Source organism: Cylas formicarius, unplaced genomic scaffold (genome assembly GCF_029955315.1).
Source record: "Cylas formicarius isolate icCylForm1 unplaced genomic scaffold, icCylForm1.1 PGA_scaffold_10__41_contigs__length_53128322, whole genome shotgun sequence".
NCBI classification, from domain to species: domain Eukaryota; kingdom Metazoa; phylum Arthropoda; class Insecta; order Coleoptera; family Brentidae; genus Cylas; species Cylas formicarius.
Genome location: NW_026844214.1, coordinates 23,484,887 through 23,508,344, shown reverse-complemented (window position 1 = coordinate 23,508,344; position 23,458 = coordinate 23,484,887). Strand labels below are relative to the sequence as shown.

Sequence of the window (23,458 nt, the reverse complement as noted above, 5' to 3'; positions counted from 1 at the left end):
GTTTAAATTATTTATGTAAAATACCTGCATGAATTCGAATATGCTCTTATTGTAGCCGTCGTCTTCCAAATAGTAACCATACACGTAAGACCCACAAAGCACTCGTCTGGCTTTAAGTAATTCTCTCACACCGTCTTCAATGAATTTTGTATTCTTTTCCACAGCTTCTAAAATATGACGGTTACAGGTAACATGATAATAAAGTAGACCCATTACCTTCTTTTTTTATACCCAAACTGCTTGCTAGCACTTCCATCTTTTGCTTTACGCTGGTCAGCAGAGGCTCCTCCAGTCTTTGGCTGTTTTCATGATTTCGGAACCTTGTGTAAAAGTGCAAAAACCGAGAAATTTCTTGCATTTGATTGTTCCTCTCGAGCGCATCATTTATCAAACTACCCTGAAGCAAGACTCTTATTGGTTATTTTACTTGTTTCGGAATTCACACAAACCTGTTTCTCGTCAGCTTTGTGTACAGCTTCGAACCGGTTACACCTAAAATATCCTCCAGTTGCTGAGCTGTGCCTCTTCCAGGATTCTTGACATACCCAGCAAAAGTCAAATTTGCACTGAAATATTTCAAAAAAGTTTGCATTCCATTTCGGGAGCGCATGCCGGCTCACCTTCGAGCATTTCATGTGGTTACAGCCTTCGTTCTTTTGTATCGGACTCTTGCAGTTAGGACAAGGCTTCGAATTAGTCACCAACCATAAACAGTTCGCAGCCTCTTCCGTACCGCTACAGGCCGATTTCAGTTCTTCAGGCTTCACTTCGGCGATTTTCTTATGCCATTCCTGCCACTGTTTGCAGCCGCAAGGGGCGTGGGCCTCGCCTGGCAAAAGAAATGACTTAGATGGGAGAACAATGTGATGTACACGTCTGAACGATTGCGCACTTTGCAAAGAGACTCAAACTCAAAGTACATATTTGAGGAAAATGTAATATACCGAGTGTCGTAGTAAAGTCAACGAGGGACACTAGAAAACATCTTTTAATAAACCAACTCTTTTCTACAATTTGATTAATGAAATTTTATGAACGTTTTGATTATAAAGTATTAGTTTAGTCACTTTAAAACATCAACGATTTTCTTTTTTCCTGCTGTTTTAAAGGGAATTTATATTTAAAACAAATTATTACTCTATTATTATAAAAGACGTTTTTTCGTTCTCTTATAGTAATAAGATGACTATACTAATCAATCTGGAACGTTTAGATTTTAAGCGCGGTGGGTTGAAATTTCTAAAAGATTTCCCTTAAAAAGAAAAAAAGGTTCTTGTGTCACCTGAATTTTACCAGCCAACAGAATAAAGGGAAAAAGTCGAAATTATCGTCTGGGTGCTTCCTAGGTTGCTAGGTAGTGTGGCCCCACTTTGCATTTTCAGTATGCCATGTGGTGTGTTTTAAAAACTGTGGCGTATCATACGGTAATTACGTACTTGCTTGTGTCTATTATTATCAACAATATACAAGCAATATTAAGATAAGAATAGTTACGACATGAAAAACTGACAAACATCGAAATTGCTTTTAAAATGGTTAGTAGACAAAAATTTATTTAGACGAAAACTGGCAGTAAACATATAAGTTTTTTTTTGCTCCTTGGAGAATTTTTAATGAAAGTAGACAAATATAAGTACCACATTTTAGTTTTTTATTAGAAACAAGTGTGAAACAAAAACCTATAAACTCTCTGGCAGAGAATTCAATTGAAAATGAGCATACTGTTGAGGCAGCGTCATCATTCTAAATTTATCTGTGGATAAACCAAACAATTCAAATATAAGAGTAACAAACGATATTCACTGGATCCAAACTCAGTCCAGATCGTAGAAGAATATTTAACTCGGCTTCAATATATATATATATATATATATATATATATATATATATATATATATATATATATATATATATATATATATATATATATGATGACACTATACTCCGGGATATCATCCGTTCACTCGTTGAACTCCGACTGGAATCCTGCAGACGTTCGACGCTCGCGCTCCGCAGTGTTCGAAGTGTTTTCGGAGCGCGAGCATTGAAGATGCCAAGTGAGATTTTGGCGAAACGTCTGCAGGATTTGCAGGATTCCAGTCGGATGCAGGATTCCAGTAGGAGTTCAACGAGCGAACGGATGATATATATATATATATATATATATATATATATATATATATATATATATATATATATATATATATATATATATATATATATACATATAAGTTTTTTTTTGCTCCTTGGAGAATTTTTAATGAAAGTAGACAAATATAAGTACCATATTTTAGTTTTTTATTAGAAACAAGTGTGAAACAAAAACCTATAAACTCTCTGGCAGAGAATTCAATTGAAAATGAGCATACTGTTGAGGCAGCGTCATCATTCTAAATTTATCTGTGGATAAACCAAACAATTCAAATATAAGAGTAACAAACGATATTCACTGGATCCAAACTCAGTCCAGATCGTAGAAGAATATTTAACTCGGCTTCAAAATATATATATATATATATATATATATATATATATATATATATATATATATATATATATATATATATATATATATATATATATATATATATATATATATATATATGATGACATTATACTCCGGGATATCATCCGTTCGCTCGTTGAACTCCGACTGGAATCCTGCAGACGTTCGACGCTCGCGCTCCGCAGTGTTCGAAGTGTTTTCGGAGCGCGAGCATTGAAGATGCCAAGTGAGATTTTGGCGAAACGTCTGCAGGATATGCAGGATTCCAGTCGGATGCAGGATTCCAGTAGGAGTTCAACGAGCGAACGGATGATATCCCGGAGTATAGTGTGATCACATTTTTCCATCCGTGAATCAATACGTGAGAATATATATATATATATATATATATATATATATATATATATATATATATATATATATATATATATATATATATATATATATATATATATATATTTGTGTGTGTGTGTGTGTGTGTGTGTGTGTGTGTGTGTTTGGATCCAGTGAATATCGTTTGTTACTCTTAAATTTGAATTGTTTGGTTCATCCAGAGATAAATTTAGAATGATGACGCTGCCTCAACAGTATGCTCATTTTCAATTGAATTCTCTGCCAGAGAGTTTATAAGATTTTGTTTGGGTCCAAAAACAATTATTAAGGATGTATCGCGCTACAAATATGACGGAAAGAGAAATATATAGAACAATAAATTATTAAGAAAGCATAACCACTATAAAGTCGCAATTTTTGAGAGAGATTGAATTACAGTTCCCCTATCAGTCTTGATAACTAAATACAAAGAAAAAACTACGCAATCACACAAAACATACATATTTTTAATATGTTATTTAGAATCTATTCCCTCTAACAATTTTAAGAGAAGTATCATTTTTACAATACAATACGTATTTTTAAATAGGGACACTTCATTTTATCTTTTCGCGCCAAATTTTAATAAAACTATGTGGCAACAGTGCCTGGTTTGGTAACGTCGGTGCAATATGCGAATGGTCTGAAAAAGGAGTTCAAGTGTTAGGTTGTATAACGTTTATCAAATACGTTAAAACTTAGTTTTTTAGTTTTATTTTCCCCTCTTGGGGAAATATATTTTAACCAAAAAATTGACAGACCAACTACTTTTTATACAAAACCATGTAAGAAAAACATTCGCTTTTACACATTGAACTTAGTAAAGCCACATACGTCCGAAAGAATTGAACTTTTGAAATTAGGAATGATGGCCTGTTTAAAAAATTAAAAACATTTCCGACATGGATTTACCCATAGAATAAAAAAATAGGAAAACGTATAGAAAAATTCCACTAAAATCGGAAATGCTATTCAATTGTTTTAAATGTCCCTTATTTAGAGAACATCTCTAAATTTCAAATTTATTAAAAAAAATTTTACAGAAACTTGGCTAGAAATTTCATTGATGCATATTATATTATTATAATTTGACAGATATACTATTGAAACATGATATGAAAAAAAAAGAATTTGCTATTATTTAGAAATTTCTTTGCTGTTTAAAAACCAGCTACTGCGGGATTTGGAAGTTGTCTCTGAGCCCATCGCACTTTAATTATGTCGTGCGAATATTGTGACTACAGAAAAAATATTAGTAGGACGTTGTTATTGAATAAGTACTTCATATTCCACGGGTTATTTTGCTAAGTATTTTTAAGGAGAAAAGTTACGAACAGAAAGTAACAAGTAAATTTTATTTCTTGTTGTTCTGCATAATTTATTAAATAATGCCGATTTCGTAATGAAATTTGGTACTTACAGTTTTCTTTAAATTTGTTTCAATGTAGCTCTTACTTGTTCAGTCGCAGCATGTCTTTCTCTCAATTTCAAAGGCTCATGACTTTCTATACGTCAGTGTATAATATTTTTGTTAAAAAAAATCCTTACTCCGTGGAAAATGTTCTTTTTTTCCGTGTTGGAAATATTTTGGATTGAAGTGTTTTCCAAAAAAGTGAAAATAGAGTTATCGCATAGACATCAGGGATAATATAACGGGTGATGCATTGCGGAACGGAATATAGCGATTAACTCATGTGTCGAGTTTGAAAAAAAATTAATAAGCCAATCTTCAGTTATTGAATTAAACATGATGGCAAAATTGCAAACACACACCAGCGAATAATGAATTGAATTTAAAGGACAGTTTAAGCAACAAGAAATCTTCAGAAAACAGAAATAAATTTGACCTTCAAGAATTTTATTAAAGATAATTAAGAATTATAATAAAAATACTGCGACACAGCATTGCATAAAAAGAAACATTATTTAAAATAAACATTATTTTTTAAGTAAATGTTCCCTCCACTGAAAGTTCCACAATATCCTAGGCCATCACAAAATTCAATTCTAACATTGCTTAGTTGTGAAATCCTGTCATATTCTTTGTTAGCGTTTTGTCACTGGTTAACATTTTCAAATTTAACATTTTTCTAGATAACACTGTTCAAGAAAGAGGTCGTTCAGCGCGAGGTCAGGTGACCTAGGCGGTCAAAGAATTCGTTACTTTGGGCCAATAATATTCCTGCTAAAAGTATTTCCCAAATACTCTCTAACCATAAGGGAATTGTGGGCGGGACAACCATCCTTGTGGTACTAGATCTCCTGATCTTGGCAAAACAACTTCTTCTAGTGCCGGTTCAATTTCATTTTGTAATAAGTCCAAATAGGTTTCTGCCGTGAGGTTATAGTCGATAAAAAATGGTCCAATAATATGATATCCGCAAATACATACCGCTCTAATACCGACAGTTTTGAACATTGTTGAGTTGAGTGTGAGCATTCATCAATGAACCACATATTTTTTTTAAAAATCCCTATCATGATTTTGTTTTTCCATCATTTCAAAACAAAAGCCTTTCTTTATCGCTTTCCCATAGCTGTCGGTGCTTTTCGCATTTGTAGGAATAATATTTGTGTTTTTTTAATGTGGTTTGATTTACAGCTTGTCCAGGAATCCTCGTAGTAATCATGCAGTAAAACGTTCAAATCTCTGTTGTCCCTTTCTTCCGCTGTAACATTTGCAGTTATTTATTACGGACCTTTGTATTCGAATTGGGTAATAATACGTTTAATTGTTGAAATCGAAGTTATAGATTTATCAGGAAAATAAAATGAAAACATTTCAGACCATGCTCTAAGAGTGTTTCATGCATAATTCCACTTAATTATGGTTACTTTTTCTTCAATTGAATAATGCATGTTAGCTTTAATTAAAGCACGTTTAATAAAGTATAACAATTACAAATAAAAATATTGTTACTGTCACGAATTTTCATGTTGTCATTATGAAAACGTATTTTCCTAGTATTTGACTTATTACCTAAACTATAAAAATTTTCTAATTTTGCCTTAATATTTTATTCAATAACTGAAGATTTCCTTATTAAAATTTCTTCCAGCTCCTTCTAAAAAGCTATATTACAACTTTTCTATAAAATATGCACGCGAATATTTGGTCACCTAAAAATTTACATGGGATTTCCTATGTTCGGTTCGGCAATGCATCACAATGCATGTTTGATTGTCGAAAATTCGGCATTAAATTTTATAATTAATTTTTAAAATTATTTTTTTTGAATTAGTTGTCTTCAGTACAAGTTCAATATAAAAAAAAAAACTGAATAACTAAATCAAAAAAACAAATTATTAATCAATTACTTTTTAATTAAAAAGTCATCTCCTCAGCTTTCCATGGTTAACAGGTGCACAAAAAAAATTATGAGACATTTTTAAATGGGTAAGATTTCTGAATTTGTTATAGCCAAAAATAATTTCAGACAAAAATTCAAAAAATGTGTAAAGTATATTATGCAACAAGTGCGGCAAACGATATTTGAGTCACGAATTTATCTGTCACGAAGCAAATGCTTCATAATTAAATAATACACAAATAAAAGTTTTCCAAACTTGCATACTATACCTTTTCTACGACCGTTAGATTTTCGGAACATTTTTGCATAACTACACGAATATATTTACTGACATGACCGTCATAATTCACAAGCGTCAAAATTCAAGGCGCGTGGAAAAATCTCCCAAAACATACGATTGCTCACAAACCAGTGCGGTAATATCCCGGAATCTCCGAGATGGCTCAGATCCATCGGAAACGAAACTGACGTGGTACGATGACACTTTCCGCAAGCTAGATCGCCGTATAATTAACAATTTTACAGTAGGGAGAACAAAAAAAAACAATTACCATTGAAAATTTCGTTATTTTTAATAATTTAACATCTGTCAAAACACAATGTGTCACTTAAGTAATACTTGAAGAAAATAAATTTTATTAAGATGTCATTAATATGTCTAGTACTATTTGTTTTAAAAGTCGCACTTCTCGAGAGACATTGAATTACAGTACCCATATCTGTCCTCATGACAATGACAAAAAATATATCATGTTAAGATGTTATTTCGAATTTTTTCTCCTCGAAATTTTTATTTCGTATCATTTTGTATTGCGTTTCATATACAATTTAAATATAGACCCTTTATTTTATCTTTTCGAGCTAAATTATAACAAAACAACGCCTGGTTTGGTAACATCGGAGCAATATGTGAATTTCTCTTAAGGATGGTTTGAAAAAGAAGTTGACAGGTTTGGTTGTATAACATTTATCAAACACATTAAAACTTAGTTTTTTAGTTTTCTCCACCTCTTGAGTTGCTCAAGTCATTTATAGTATTTTTTCATCTTATTTACTCTAGTTTCTTATTTATTACTGGGTGGTCTAAGATTGCCTGTGGCATGTGTCTAGTCCTGTAACGTCGGTTGTTTAAACATTTAAAACAATATTCTGTAATGTTTTTTATATTATCTTTGTCACTATAATTTGACTGCTTTGCTTTTCAATTAACATGCAGACAATAATTTTATTCTAATAAGAATAAGTAATAAAACTTGTTATGCTATTTACAAAAGTTCTCATCCTGTTGGCTTGTTCAGAGCTGAACTGAAACTGGCTCGCGTTTTACTCTGTACCTGCTTATATATTGTTTGAGGGGGTCACAGCTGATTCCCATATTGGTGAAAAGTAAAGACCTGAGTCGCGGTTAAGATTGTTTAGTTAGATAGATTTCTATAGATTCTCGGATTTGTTGTTGGTAGAAGAATTAATTACGTACGAGGATTTTAGTTATATCGAATAAAATTTTATATGCGGTTTCGTGAATGTGTTCGGCAACTATTGATGAGTTAATTTGCCGTAGTCTTAAGGCTGTTTCATGTTCCTTGAGCATAGTTGATATTTTTCGTGCGGTCCTTCCAATTTATTTTTTGCCGCTTGTGCATGGAATACGTGTATCTCAAACGAAGTTTTGTTTTTGACGGATCGAAGATGTTGAGAGATTTTTGGACAAGTATTAAATCTGGTTTTGACGTTGTTTCTAAAGAACTTTTAAGATATGTTCAGTGATAGGAAGGAAGGACAACACTGGCAAGTGTGGGGTTGCTTTCGGACTCATTGTCTTGTAAGGTTGTGGTGAAGTGTTTTAATTCTGGGTTCAGTGACACAGGTTGAGATAGTTTAACGGCTTTGTAAATAACCGATGATTTTTAGGCCGGATGGTGGTGTGACGATGCATTGGTATGTGCGTAGGTTTTCTGTAAATAGAATAACCCAATATGAGGTCTGATTTTCTATTGATAAGAATATCTTAGAAAAAACTGGGTTTTGTAAAGTTTCAGTTGCTCAGAAGAAGCAAACAGGATAGGATGATTGGCGAAATGTCACCAAGTTCAATTCAACAACAACCGACACAGGAGGAATCCAGAAGTTTTGTAAATGATATTACAGTAGCCTACGGAAATGTCTTTCAAAAACTAAAATAGCTTAAAAACTCATTTCCAGTAATTTCTTTTAAATTTTTAGTACCGTCTATTTTTCTAACACTGTACCTCGTGGCCATTACTGGGACACCCGGTACATGTGTGTAATAAAAGGTAATCAGAGTAACCTATAGATTTGCTGTCTAAAGCCAATGTAAAGTAGGACGGGATAGGAAAATAAGAATTCGAATGAAAAAAATGTACCATGTATGTATTATTCAAAAACTACCATACAACTTTATTTCTAAATGTTGGTCATCATAAGCCGATTAGCTTATTTCAATAACATGTTCGATGCACTTACTCAATTGTTCAAAATCCACGGTTTTTATTCCCCTTTGCAAGAAGATTTCTACATCGATTATTTTAAAAGAGGTGCTCTATTCTTTCTCTATTGAAAGTGATTTTCCGTTTTTAGTGTTTTCGTAACGAAAATGTATTTCCTGTAAAGTTTTTCACAATTTCTTCTTACACATGGGTGGAATTAAATCATCCATTTCATTTCAGTATTCCTTTTTAAGAATAATGAGTGTATTATTCTTCTTATGACAGTCTTGTTATCCTTGCAGTTATATTTCTTCATGTACTTCTCACTGATGACCTGATGGGGCCGCGTTTATCCTCATGTACAAGTCGATATATATTGACTGGTCAACTCCAGTCATATTCGAATACCTTTGAAACTTCGAATATTGACTTTTGGTTTAAGAGATTGAGAATAATAATTTTCTTATTTTAAGAAAGCGCAGTTTTACAAATACGTTTCTGAGCAATAAATTTACAAAAATTAAGGCACAGGTAGGTCAAGTACCTGTACGTCTGCCTGCCTACCTCTCAGGGCCCTTGACAATCATCAAAGGCACAATTCTACGCCTATGGAATACGACTAAGACCACTAACTTCCACAGGTCATAATGATTTGTAACTCTATCACATTAAGAAACCTCTACCTATACACAAACAGCTACAATTTATTTCTTAATTGACTTAGTTCAAAAAATATTATAAGGTCTTTTGACTGTAATGGCTATATTCATTACGCCATCACCTTATTCAAGTAATCCTGAAGATAAATTAATGCATTTAAATATAAAATAAAATATAATAATTATTCGCTAAAATTTAACTTTAACTTGTAAAAAGTAATACGGCTCAAGTTAACCTATCCATCCAATGCAATTCAAACGAATACAATTCCGATATAAGTTTAGAACTTTATGCGTTTTTGTTCCATACTGTACTCACCCAAACATTCCCAGCAGAAGAAATGCGCATTGCCGCAATCCACCGCATGCGAAGTTACCAGACTCGCTTTAGCATTGGTCTTACCAGATGTCTGTTCTGCCTCTGGCAATCTTACAGCTCTTCCGCAACCCGGTATAGGACACCATTTTATACTCTTATTACTCTCAACAAACGCCTGCAATAAATTACGTACATAGAGCAAGAGCGAAGTCACAGTCCCACCATTCCAAGTCTTTTACCTTTATATCGAACTGCAGATACCTCCTGGCCATCTCAGGACTCACCAATTTTTCTATGAACTCAACGGGAACTAATATGTGGCATTGGTAAGCAGGACATAGAATGTGGTGGGCATCTCCGTCTTGAATCTTGGTGGTGAGATAACTCTGCCAACATGTCTTGCAAAACAAATGCCTGCACGATATTTTTACTGGCTGATCCCATTCACGAGGAATTGCCATCAAGCATATTTCACACTGAAACACTAAATCTGTTTTGAAGGCTTTCAGATGAGAATCAGTTTACCGTCACTTCCTGTTCGTCCGATGTTTCGGTTGATATACTCGATTCTATTGAACCTCCGTGGGAGAGCACCGAAGCGGGAGCTTGCACCCCTGCAAGATGGCAGCATTCTACGGGATCGCGCATCCATTTTTCCAGCAGGAGTTCTCGCGACCATTCTGAATTTGCGATTCGTTTTTAATCAAAGATATAAAAAGTAAAAAATGAGGGGAAGTGAATATAACCAAGGGATAAAACTTAAACGCGCTAACGACCATGTATGCTATATAGGTTCACATCGTGATTTCTGCATAGAGCGCGTGACCCTGTTTGGGGGCAATGAAGTGATGTAGGTCTAAGAGGGGCCTAGCCACAGTGTATTTAAATCAGGTGTTTAGTTGGTCCCTAAGAAACGAAAATTAGTCTTGGTTTGGATTTTTGCATGTGTTTTAGTATTTATAAAAAAACATCGTAATCTATATAATGCGTAATTTGCGGTTTATTATTTCATTGAAAACAACCAAAAGTCACCGTTAATTGACGTGAAAGGTATATTATTGGATACTATTCGTTAGAAGTTTCACCCGCCTCACCATTAAGTTTTAGCATAATTAAATAGTATGTGTCCCATTAAGCAGTTTTGGGTTGTATATCTAATGAAATTATGCCAAGAAAAGGAAAATCTAATAAACAACTTCGACAAATGTTGGAAGAGAATAATTTTGAATGTAGTGATACAGCTAGACCTAGTAATGTACCTGATTCACCTATCTAGAACTTACAGATGGAAATGAGCTAATGCTTTTTTTGGGCCATGTAATATTAATGGGTATTTACATGTTTACATATTTAAGAAATATACTTATTTTATTTTTTCAGCCGGAATTTTTATGTACTTCATTAGTTATAAGAGATAATATTCAACGACCGCCTTGGGACTTTCTGCAACACTCGACGCTAGTAGTAGAATAATAGTCTTATAATTAAAGTAAATTAAGTAAATAATAAAAATTTGTAGTATAATAGTATTATAGTATGACTTTATCATGCATTTTGGGCGAAATAGAGTATTCAATATATCACAGGGTGATTTGTCATGAATTTTAAGGTAAGTAAGTTTCTAAAAGAAAATTAGTAGCTAAGGGGATTGTTGACATAAAAAATTTGAATTTAGCACTTATTTGTACGGGGCACTACCTACATATCGTTCCTCACTCTCAAATGAATTTTTGTTCTTCCTTGTATTATATTTCCGACAAAAAGGAAATGAATTTCTCAATCATTTCTACGTGAAAAAAATTCCATAAGATAATAAGATAAAAAGATTTTTTTAGTCAACAAATTACTTTTGCATTAAGCAGTCAGACACTAAATAAAACCAGATTAAAATCACAATTGTTGTACCCATGAGAGGTGAAAATGGCTCGTCAGAGAAGAAAATTCTCCTTGATAAATCAACCATTCGCACCGTATTGTTAATAGCTCTCGTTTTTGTAAATTTGTTAAACCAAACTGACACCGAAAATAAATGCTCTGCACTGACAGTTGCTTTATTTTCAGCGGTAAGAACCTGAGAAACCCAAAAATGTTATTACTGATTTAGAAAAATCACTGTGGCAATCATATTCCATGCTGATTAATAATCCAGATTAACACAGGTTTCATGTTTTTGGAACAAAAGAACAAACAAACAAACAGATTGAGACAATTTTACATTATACAGTTATAAGTAATAGGCGTCCAATGTTTGACAGGGTGATTTTTCATTATTTTTTATGTTAAAAAGTTGAGTGTCATGTGAAAAATGATTATATATTATATATTTATATTATATTATATATTATATCAATTAATAATATAATTAATTAAATTCTTGAGAAATCACATTGTGGAGTACTGGTAAAATTTTGCATATTAAGTTTGGGTGCAATGTTCTTTAGTATTCTTTGGGTCATAAACTTATTATTGAAAATAATCTATGAATAGTCTAACCTTTCCGATTGCGAAAGGGATATAATTATGGAGACATTAAATGCATGGTATAATAATATTATGTTAGCAGTAACACCAAGCGAATTCTTATGGCATTTGCTGCTGCCATCATGATGATATTTATTATACTTACCGTTATCCCGTAACAAAGCTTCGGCAGTGAATAACGGTATTTTCAGCATGTCGGAAGTATCCACTAAGAGTTGATCTTTAGCTTCCTGCAGATCTTGGCTTCTTAAACCGCTGTAGACTTCTTCCTGTTCGTTTATGATCTCGCCTTCGTTTACAGTATCTGCGCTATCGGCCTAAAATAAGCGACATGGAGCGAAGGTATAATAAATAAAATTACTAACTTACGAATACCATCCTGCTTTCCAGCAGTCTTGCAATATCGTGGTGGGAAGCTTTCATAGCTAGATCGCATGGTGTAAGTTTATCGCTGTTTTCCAGAAACAATGGAGAACCATGAACGAGAAGCAGTTCAACGCACTTTTTGAGACCCGACTGAGCTGCTCTATGTAGGGCGGTGTTGCCCTCCTGAAGAATTTGAAAAAATGAAAATCAATTGTGAATTGCTCTTTATTGACTTAATTTTGCTATTACCCAAGCGTTGATTTACATGGTATTTCAAAACAAATGTGAAAAATTTTTGAGGGTGATTCCTTTATACAGTACATTTTACCTTAAACGTGTGAAAGTTTTTAAATATTACGTATGAAAACTGTTTGATAGGTGGGCATTATCATTAGCCACCTCGATCCCCAAATTTAAATCTAGGAATACTTAAAGGATATTGAAGACCTTAGAAATTGGATAACTTAATTGTAATTAATTTTGGTATTTAAATTAAAATTAAATTTTAATTTAATAAGTGCGTGTCTTGTAACGTCGTAAAAAATAATCCAGGCATTTTCACTCACTATAAAAATTGTATTTATGTTTTGCATTAGGTGTGTTTTTTATTTGTTCTGTTTTTATAAAGACATATTTATCTTTATCAAAATATTTATAATATACTCAAAATTAGTTGAAAAGTTGAAATGGTGGGAGTGTCTAATTCAATCATCTCCACTCATTTCAAAACTGAAGTTTTTACGCTAAAAATTTAAAACATTATTTTTCCGCCATATGTGTAACAGTGTTAAGTTTTTCGCATTTGTTATGAAATATCATATATATCATGTTTCACGTGTAACCAACTATATGACAATCACATTGGGGAATGATTATTAAAATTCTTTAAAATCTCATATTGGGCCTTTACTGAAATATAAAGATGTGTTTCAGCCACTCAACTAGGACCTTAGTAGTTTTCACATATATTATAAGGCAAACAAATTATTTTGCAAAGGACTTGATTTTTATTTCAAAAATAGTACAACACAGTAACTGAAATCAATCGAACATAAAATAACTGTGCCATTCTTGTTAGTGTTTTACCACCTTACGATTTTTCTAGCAGCAACTCAATTTTACCATTAAGAATGTGGTAAGTAACCCCAATAAAAATGATATGCAAATAGAATGGAGCATCCAATTACCTCAAATAAGACGAGAATGGCAGGGTGTTACTTACTTTGTCTTGCGCTGAGAGATCGACCTTTTCCCTGCCTCCACTGCTGAGAGCAGGCCCTTTCCAAAATAGAAGCAATTGCACGCAGGCTGCTCGGCGTTCTTGAGCACTGAAGCTCTTCGTCTGATTCATCTGACATGCCGCGTGTAACACTGTTTCATTCAAACCGTTCTTTTTGTTTGGGTTGCCTCCTAAATCGTTCAAAAACGTTCGAAGTAAATGCTTCATACCTGCGAATAAACGAATCGATGTTTGTGATTAAGCTGTTCACGCTTTTCTTTTTGTCTATTTATATTAATATTACTACCATGTTTTGCAGCGTAATGTAGTGCGGTATTGTGGTTGTGGTTCTCCCCGTAACTCAGATTTGGATCGAGGTTCTTCCGCAGCTCGGGAGAATTCTGATAGATCTGCATAGCGGCAAATTCGTCGCCATGTTGAAGATACTTCTTGAACTTGGACGACGTACTTCCCATTTTTCTACAGTCGAGCCTCAGTAGTGGCACATACAAACAGCATAAAAATGGATATGTTTGTCTTGTCAAGAGCCGGACGTCGTTCTGACGAACATACGCTCTCCCCTCTAGAAATAAATATACATACATTACATAGACGACAAATAGAAATAGGGGATGTAGTCTCAAATTCCGCATTTGTTCCAACTGGAGTTTCCCAATAGTGTTAGAAAATATTAATGTTAATTTTCCCGATGCATAGACAAAACAGTGGGAACCAATTCTCATAATTCCCCTTCCCCAAATTCGAAAGTTGATAACTTGTCAGATCTGAGAAATAATACAGAGGCCTTTTAAAATTTTTGGAAAGAGTATATACAAGCAGCTATACCAGTCTATCCTGATAGTACTACAGAATCAGGCGGCATTTCGTAGCACTGCAACATTGCTTACTCGTGTTATAAATGACATTGCCCGTAACTGTGACAACTTAAATATCACAGAGCTAGTGCTAGTGCTAGTCAACATTTGACAATATATCTCAAGAACTTATGTATGTTATCTTGGACTACTACAGGTTTACAACGACGCTCGAAGCAAAATAAATAATATTGATATAAGAATTAATAATATACCAAATATGCAATAAGCTTTTTTATGCAAAAAGTAACTTTTCTTAATAAAAATATTAGACATGTTTATGCGAATCCTAAGTTCTTTCACATTGTCTTTAATTTGACACGCTGTATACAAACTTTTTAAAAGAATACGAATCCAACTGACCAAAATGCATGTATCTGATTAATTTTTGGATTGCCTAAATATTTCGAGAAAAATGGTTAAACTGAAATTGATGAACATACAGGGTCATCGTGAGTATCATTTTCTTGGTCACAAAATTATCACATCAAATACACCTAATATATTTATCTAACAAACTAATTAGCATTTTCAATGTCCACTTTAGGAATACTCGTTTGAGACAACAATAATTTCAAATTCGTAAACATAAACCCACCCTATTTCAGTAATGGTTTTCCCGCTGCCCTTTCAATTTACTGCCTCCTTTACTTAAAAACGTTTCCATAAATTAATTTTTCAAAGAAACTTCCACAGGCTACTGTAATCCTTTTTACAAAACTTCTGCATTCCTCCTACGTCGGTTTTTGCTTAGTCGAAATTGCTGCCGTTTCGCCAATCATCCTATTGGCTTCTTCAGAGCTTGACTGAAACTTAAACTGAAATGACAGTTTCAATCAAGTTCTGAAGACGCCAACAGGATGATTGGCGAAACGTCAGCAATTTCGACTAAGCAAAAACCGACGCAGGAGGAATCCAGAAGTTTTGTAAACAGCGTTTCTATAAATTCATAGAAGCAAACTTTTCTAGATTGCTGATTGCATCTTTCAATTTTCATTCATATATAATTTTAATAACATTCTTAAGGTTAAGTGTAAGAATAGCAATTCATCACCTTGACCCAGATGCTAAATATCTCCCATGATCAATTTTTCCTTTAATTGCGTTATTTTTGGTATCAACGTAAATATGACAGAGTAAAAGAATAACGCACAAGATTCGAGATCTTTCGAATGAGTTGAACCTGAACAGTTACGCATAAGGCTATCCATACGTCAACACCTTCCTACCTTAGAGCATCATCAGAGAAAACCCTGTCTTTAATAAGAAGTCATTTTTGTCTCGCTCTGAGAAATTATGCAATCCTGTGTCCTAAATCTTTAAGTTTTTGATTGCCAAACAATTAAATACTAAAGTTAAAGACTCTCGCGTTAAGATGAGTGATTTATATTAAGTTCTTTCTCTCTGGTGACATGACATTGTATAAATGCTCCACATTGACTCGTTTTGTAGTACAACACTAATTAATCAAATAGTCTTCTTTTTCTCTTCTTTAAAACTGCGATTGAAGTATGTCATCTTATTATTATTAGTTATTTTCTGAGGATTTATACGGGACGTGGTGTAAGAATAGCTACACTAGATTTCATTTTGTACAACGCTTTACTGAATAAAGGCGATTTATCCGATCCGAACAAAGAATTTAAAGCATGTTCACAACGCCATTTGTGAGATAACCTACTCAGCATTCTCTATTCCGGTCAACGCAATGGGCATCAAACCGAATCGAATAATTAGGTACTTACATCATATTAACACATTTCGTAAAATAAAAGTTAGAAACAGAAACGAATTGTTTATCCAAAACATTGTCACACCTCCGAGTGTCGATGTTTATTGCGTATGGATTAACGCAAGCGTTTAAAAAAAAAAGCGAAAACAGAGATAGCAAATTTATTCCATTGTCTGCGTATTTCAAATAATAATGTTTGTTTGTGTTAGATAGCTAAACCAAACAAACTTTTTAAGTATGCGCAAAACGCAATTTTAACTAAATTTTCTTTGTTTGATTGGTTTGAATAGGATTTCAATGGACATGATATACATATTTTTTAGCTTGGCCAATTTGTTGAAGCGATACCTTTAAGTTGCACTGAGTACGCTGTGTCCCAAATTGCTTGTAATCTCATAATTTTCCGATAACCAGCGGTTTTCGCGATTCTGGTGTTGTCAAAAACTTTATAAACAAACCGTTTTTAAAATAAACCACAAACATGGTATTTTTTAAATGAATACCCCGTATTGAGTATCAAAAATTCGCCTGTTTTTTCCCTTTGTAATGAGGAAGCACACCATGCACTTTTGATGTAAACTAAACCTTAAAAACCCAATATTATAGGAACAAAGTACGTTGAAATTGAAGTATTAAAGTGTTAAAAAGCAAAGTGAAATAAAATCAAAAAGTAACTCTGAACTCGATATATTAATTCTATGTGACTAAGAAAATTGTTTAAAATTTTGAAATAGAAATATTGTGGAGATTTACGTGCGGCATCTTATTCATAAGTCCGGTAGTATTTGATTTAAAATTGTTTCCAATATAAAGTACGCGACGCTAAACCCAAACCTTCCTTGTTCCCATGCCAATTTTTCGTATACCAGCGCCTACTATTATTCGTAATAAAAATACCACTAGAACATCTATGGGTTGCGTAGGACCATATAACCTTGATAAGTTGGGGTCATTTTGGGTTTTTTTGAGATACCAGATTTAGGCGCCTATTCGCATCTCCGGGATGTTTATAAGGTTTATATTTTCTTAATATCCTTTGCGTTTGTGATTTTGACACACACAGTTTCATCAATATTTCCCGTGATTGACCTCAACATTTGCTAATACAACCTCATTATTCGTTATTTTGTTTATTATCCGTTCTATATATATATATATATATATATATATATATATATATATATATATATATATATATATATATATATATATATATATATATATATATATATATATATATATATATAGATAGATAGAAGATGCCAAGTGACATTTTGGCGAAACGTGTGCAGGATTCCAGTCGGAGTTCAACGAGCGAACGGATGATATCCCGGAATATAGTGTCATCACATTTTTCCATCCGTGAATCAATACGTGAGAATATATATATATATATATATATATATATATATATATATATATATATATATATATATATATATATATATAAGATATAAATCAGATGCTCATCACTTATGACATTCATTCATTCATAATGTTTTTATTAATATCCATTAATCTACCCAACATTTAATAAACATTAATACATTTTTTTGTTTTTTTTTTCCTATAATAAAATTGTACTGTGTGCCTATGGGGGACCATTTTCAATAGTTTTTAGTTTTACAAATATTTCGGATACCTTATTCATCGGTCCACAAGAATTACAAATAGCCAGTAGCCACAGTAGCCTCTGGAAGTTTCTTAAAAAAAAAAGTATTTTTGTGGATTAGTGCTATATATAATTATCCTAAGGTTTATCAAGATTATTAAGTTTATTAAGTTATAAATTTTAATTTAGTTAAATTTTGCTACCTCTTTTTTTTTTTTTTTTAATTTTAATACCTCTAATTCCAGGGCCAATAAATACGCGGAATTCCATTAAAAAAATACTAATTCTGGGCTATATCTCGAAAACGGTTTGTCTCATCTGAGGACAACACCACTGCTTCTAGGTAAAAATATCTATATCTAGCAGTTTTTATCCTTTCTTTATCTTACATGGCGTCCGAAATATGATTATACCCATCTCGGAAACGAAACAAGGTGGCATAGTTCGGTTTGTGGCGTTTAAAGTTTTCAAATTTCTTTGCCAGCCTTGGAAATATCTGTTTTGAAGGAGCTCGGCGCTCTGGGTGAAGTCTAATATACTGACGACGAGCTGCGGTTGCACTTTAATTATTCAGAAAGTATACTTGAAGCATATCACTCCTTTCGCGGATGCTAAATTCGCGAAAAAGGAATTTAACAATAATGGCTGGGACGACAATTCAACCATCAAAGTTGTTTACTAATATGTCAAACATGAACATATTTTTATTTGTCAGCCAGGGCGCTTTTTGAAATTATATAAAAGTTTCCTATTTTTGCCGATTTGTCAAAAACGAGTGGACTAAAATATAAAGTGTGTTAAATTATTGTAATCGGAATAAGATACTCTATCATTCTATTATTCTATCATTCTGTTATTCTATCAAGCACATATATAATATACCGGGTGTTTCCTTTAAAAAAAAAGACGTAGGCTTATATGTCAGAAAATTGATAGCGTTTCGTTTTATACGTCACTTGGAAAAAAACTTGGCCACTAACACTACATTTTGTTATTTTGTTTACCTTGATATCTCTAAAAACAAAAAGTTCCAGCCAATTAAAATGTTTTTAAGATAAATTGAAAGCACGGTCGATAAATAAAAAACTGTTGATTTAGAAAAGGCGGGGTGAAAATGTTTAACGTTGGGGTCACAAAAAATATACGTATTATAAAGGTATTCCTGATTCCTAATAAACAATTAATACAAAATGGCGGTTTGAGAAGATAAAAATTAGTTAAGATACATTGAAATTCAAGGAATCAGGACGGGAGAATATTTAAGAATTATTTTATTTGAACAAATTACTACCTAAATTAAAACAATACGAATAAAGACGGAGGTCATCTATGCGAATGAGCCTCAAATTACTATTGTACATTGCACATTGATGGGACTTCCGGTAATAATAATAAAATCACACAGATATTGACAACGTGGTCCTAAGTGTTCGAATTTTTTTCGTAATTAATTTTTCATTGGTCTAAAAGAATAATATTTTTGAAAATTCGAATAATTGATAATTGAGATGAAATTTGTAAATGTCAATCAAGTAAGAACAGTTGCTCAATAAAACAAAAATATACAGGATTTAGAAAATAAAAATTAACTTTCTAAAAAGTTTAATAATTTTGAAATGGGCAGAAACATTAAAATGATCGACAAAAGAAATGATTAATTATATCAGTTTATGGGCAATTTATGAAGCATAAATTTATTTTCGTTGTTGTTGCTGTATTTTAGCTAAGCTATTGAACACCCCGTAAACGATAAGAATGGTTAAAAACAATTGTCTGCTGGAGTAGATATTCAATTTCATTAAGCTTTATATCAACTAAATCAAATAATCTTTCAGAAAAGCAATTTTTATGTCACGTTTCGACATATAATTCACTTGCCTCGGATACTTTTCTATTGAATTTAGAGTTATTATAATAAAATGGCATATCGGCAGAAATCATTTCGTACTTATAAATGAAAAATGAACTAGCAATATTTTTTACGAAAGTGAAGTTCTAATATTACGCTCCTAAGTAGAAACTGTCCCAACGCCACACAAGGTTTGATGTAGATAACTACGAACCTTACACCGGAACTACTTACCTACCTCATTACTGTCGTTATAACTATGACTAAATATTAATTTAAAAAGCGGTATCATAGATATACGTCCAGTTTAGTTTAGACGAGATCCAATATTGTTTTTATAAAAGTCAAATTGAGGATGTAAAATTTGAAGGACATGATGATGAAGTAAATTTTATACTAGAACTCTCAGGAAAAATGAAAGCAAATTTCACTGAAATTCAATACGCCTTCCTGTAGGCATTTAATATTTCCGCTAATTCAACGATTTTGAAATATTTACTTTTCAATTAGGCAGTGTTAAATAAATATTGAATAACACTAGTTTTTCAAGTAAATTTTTTTCTTAGAGGACTCTATAGTTCTGAGATTTTTTAAAATAATAATTACATTATGCTTAGTTTAACGTCTAAGTCTTGCAAATTTTTTCTTATATGTTTTAATTAAGGTAATTCGGGAGGAAATTGAAGGCGTTTTTTGACATTATATTATAACGATTATTTAAAAAACGCAATCCTTTTATTTTGCGAATTCTTAATCCAAATGGGTACTACTCATAAGCTACAATTTTCAATTGCGGGCTGGATGATTTTTTTAATTTTTCAACTATTTCAACTGCAGTTTGAATGCAACCGTTTGCCAAACTCTTCTTTTTCAATTCTGTTTAGTAATATATCATACAATATTTTGGCACAAAAATAACGGTGATAGAAAAATGTATATCCTGCAATTTGCTTGCTTAAAATATGTTGCATGCGATGAAAGCATTTGTCATTACAACAGGTATCTCATAAATATCCTCTAGGTTCGTCTTATTTGAGGTCTTTTGAATGAATTATAATTCTCATTTTAAGCTGTTGACAAACGCTTACGGCATATACGGAAGGATAAGAATAGCAATTAATAATTTTACAATTGATTCATCCCAGACAGGATGTCCAGAATTTGATGAGAGGTACGTTATTATTAAAGTTTCGAAATTCGATAATCATAAACCAATGAGATTAAGTATACCAAAGATTATAACACATAACAAATACTATTCCTCTATTAGGGTAGGCATATGGTCAAATTCGAAACGGAAAGATACGAAACTAGAAATAAGCAAACTAGGTATGAGAGCGTAATATTTTTGGAACTGCGGCAGACAAATGGAATCGTACTCGTGTGTATTAAGAAAATACTTCAAATCTTGAAGCAACACCTGTTCCGTTTCACCCACCTTAGGAACACTTAACGCACACCTACTCGTGAGTCGATCGCCATCCGAATATGCATTATACAAACGTCAAATAGATTTACCTTAGACAAACCCCATCACCGTACACAACACAATAATGACAAAACAATAATGACAATCACATTGTGTGGGTCTCCGCCCCGCCGTCACTGCATCGATTTAGTCCAAAAACAATCGAAAGCCCACCCCCCTCTTTGGCAGAAATACTCACCCGCTCAAAGATCACTTTGTTATCTAACATTTTCACAAATTAATTGGGACCATTCGAGACACGAAAATGACATTTTTAAGCTGACTTGTTCAGAACTAAAAGCCCTGCAACCCCGGAATCGATTGTTTGGCACATGCTTGGCGAGGGCGTCGCGACGCCGTCCGTGGGTATCGGCGCGTAGTTTGAATTAACGAAGTATTGGGCCGATTTGAGTTCGGGCGATATTTAAAGTTCTATTATCACATTTATGGATCTACGGAAAACAGAACGTGAATATCACAAATAATAACTTATTAGTCTGAATATTTGTAACTATTTTTTTAGCTTTTTATATACCGGGTGGCTAATTAAGCAAATCAAAATGTTCAAAAATTGATTTTCAAACACACAGCAAGCCAAAATAGTGACGGTCCTGTAAGGCTCCATTGTTTTTTTTTTCACCATGTTTCGCCCTAAGGGCATTTTTATAATGAAAAAATATTTTATTGCTACTATTTCGAAATCTACAACTTTTTCTAAATGCTAAAAACGATATAAGAATAAAAATTTATTTCCATTTTAAAAAAAGGTCTTTTACGATTCCTTGATTAAAAATTTTTATGTAACCTTTTGATCACCCTGAATTTATTTATCTTTTAAATGTCAGCACAGATCACTAAAGTAGATAAGGAAATGAATCCCAAATACATAACATAAGTTTTCAGTTGTAGGAATCCATAAATTTTAACCTGAAAACGTCAATTTGGAGATAAAATTGAGAATATAAATCAAATATATCAAGAAAGTTTCGAGAAATTAAAAAAAAAACCTTAATTTGCGGGGTGCTCCATTTAAAATAAGGAAACAAAATATACACATGCATAATATTTTAAAAGCACAAATGAATCCGAACAACTTCTGTTTTTATTATTTTGTTGATATTATGTACAGATTCTGGGAAAAGGTTTCATTCCAGGACAAATAAAATTGTTTTAACTTTATGAGTATCTAACCGGGACACATTGGCCACACAATTGTCAGTTATGGTGAATTTGATAACAATAGGCAAAACCCATAAATGGACACCACGCCCGGGTGGTACCGCTGAAAAAAAAAGCGAATGTCAAACAATGAAATTGGCTTAAATATTCATTCGGTCACTTTAGTTCATTTGCATACCTAGTGAAATTTATCAATATCAATAAGCCACGATTGAACTGAGAAAATTAGTGGTCTTAGCCGTAGTTGACCTACTTGTGCCTTAGTGTTTAGAATTAAAAATACAGTTTCCGACAAATGTTGGCAAAGTTCTTTCTGAAAAATGACTAGTATATTTCAAAAACCGATTAGTCAAACTCCGTTTTGAAAAAACGAGAAAGGCAAAGGTTTTGTAGCAAGACATAATACCACATTGAAAATGAGGAACGTTGAAACTCGCTTGCAAGTGGGAATAAAGAAAACAAACTGTGAAAAATAGAGTAAAGAAAGAAAGAAAAGAAAAAAGAAAGCTGCATGCTAGAGAGCACTGTAGATACTTTGACCTCCAATGACTATAGTTCATATGAATATTGTAGACAGTAGGACGTTATTTTTACTTTTATTCTTTATATTTTATACATTTACATCATTTCTCGTATTTATAAATAAAATAATTATGACAATAATTGACTAAAATGCGCGTTGAGTGTTTCAGTATTGAGGGCATAGTCAACTAAATACCCGAGCTGGCGCAATATTCCGTCTTCTTAGAATTCAATTTGGTTTGTATACGGTTTTTATTAAAATATATATATATTTTTTATTAATGAGAAACGTTTCTTCTCCGACGTACTGAATTGGAACGGGCGGGAATAAATGAAAAACCAAAATTCGTAACGACATCGACATTTTCTGCTTCTGAGACTTTAATTTTAATTTTGTCGTGATTTATTCGTGCAAAGGGTTCCGACTTAATATTTCGTTCTGACAGGAACAAGCCAATCAACAGAACGTTGAAAGTATGAACGATATAATTAGTTATTCGCTTCAAAGTCGACGAAGAAATTCATTATAGCGACTTTGAAA

The 23,458-nt window shown here is 32.8% G+C and overlaps 1 protein-coding gene across 6 annotated transcripts in view; it reads right to left on the bottom strand.

Moving 5' to 3' along the window:
* The window catches only part of LOC132704016 (ankyrin repeat and IBR domain-containing protein 1-like), a 34,586-nt gene extending 13,070 nt beyond the window's left edge, over window positions 1-21,516 (bottom strand). For 2 of the 6 annotated variants that reach the window (XR_009619210.1, XM_060673623.1), the window contains exons 1-12: window positions 16,301-16,391; window positions 13,988-14,263; window positions 13,684-13,910; window positions 12,465-12,644; window positions 12,241-12,412; window positions 10,140-10,294; window positions 9,854-10,090; window positions 9,615-9,789; window positions 621-829; window positions 450-566; window positions 217-397; window positions 25-167 (exon numbers count right to left, since the gene is read on the bottom strand). Coding sequence is in view for 5 of the 6 variants with exons in the window: in XM_060673623.1 (XP_060529606.1) it covers window positions 25-167; window positions 217-397; window positions 450-566; window positions 621-829; window positions 9,615-9,789; window positions 9,854-10,090; window positions 10,140-10,294; window positions 12,241-12,412; window positions 12,465-12,644; window positions 13,684-13,910; window positions 13,988-14,156 (1,965 nt within the window). In the remaining variant the exon portion in view is untranslated. Of the gene's footprint in view, window positions 1-24; window positions 168-216; window positions 398-449; window positions 567-620; window positions 830-9,614; window positions 9,790-9,853; window positions 10,091-10,139; window positions 10,295-12,240; window positions 12,413-12,464; window positions 12,645-13,683; window positions 13,911-13,987; window positions 14,264-16,300; window positions 16,393-21,266; window positions 21,281-21,415 lie in introns of those variants that run through there. The other 4 variants (XM_060673631.1, XM_060673640.1, XM_060673661.1 and 1 more) reach the window with 4 other exon arrangements.
* Between the last annotated feature and the right edge of the window lie 1,942 nt (window positions 21,517-23,458).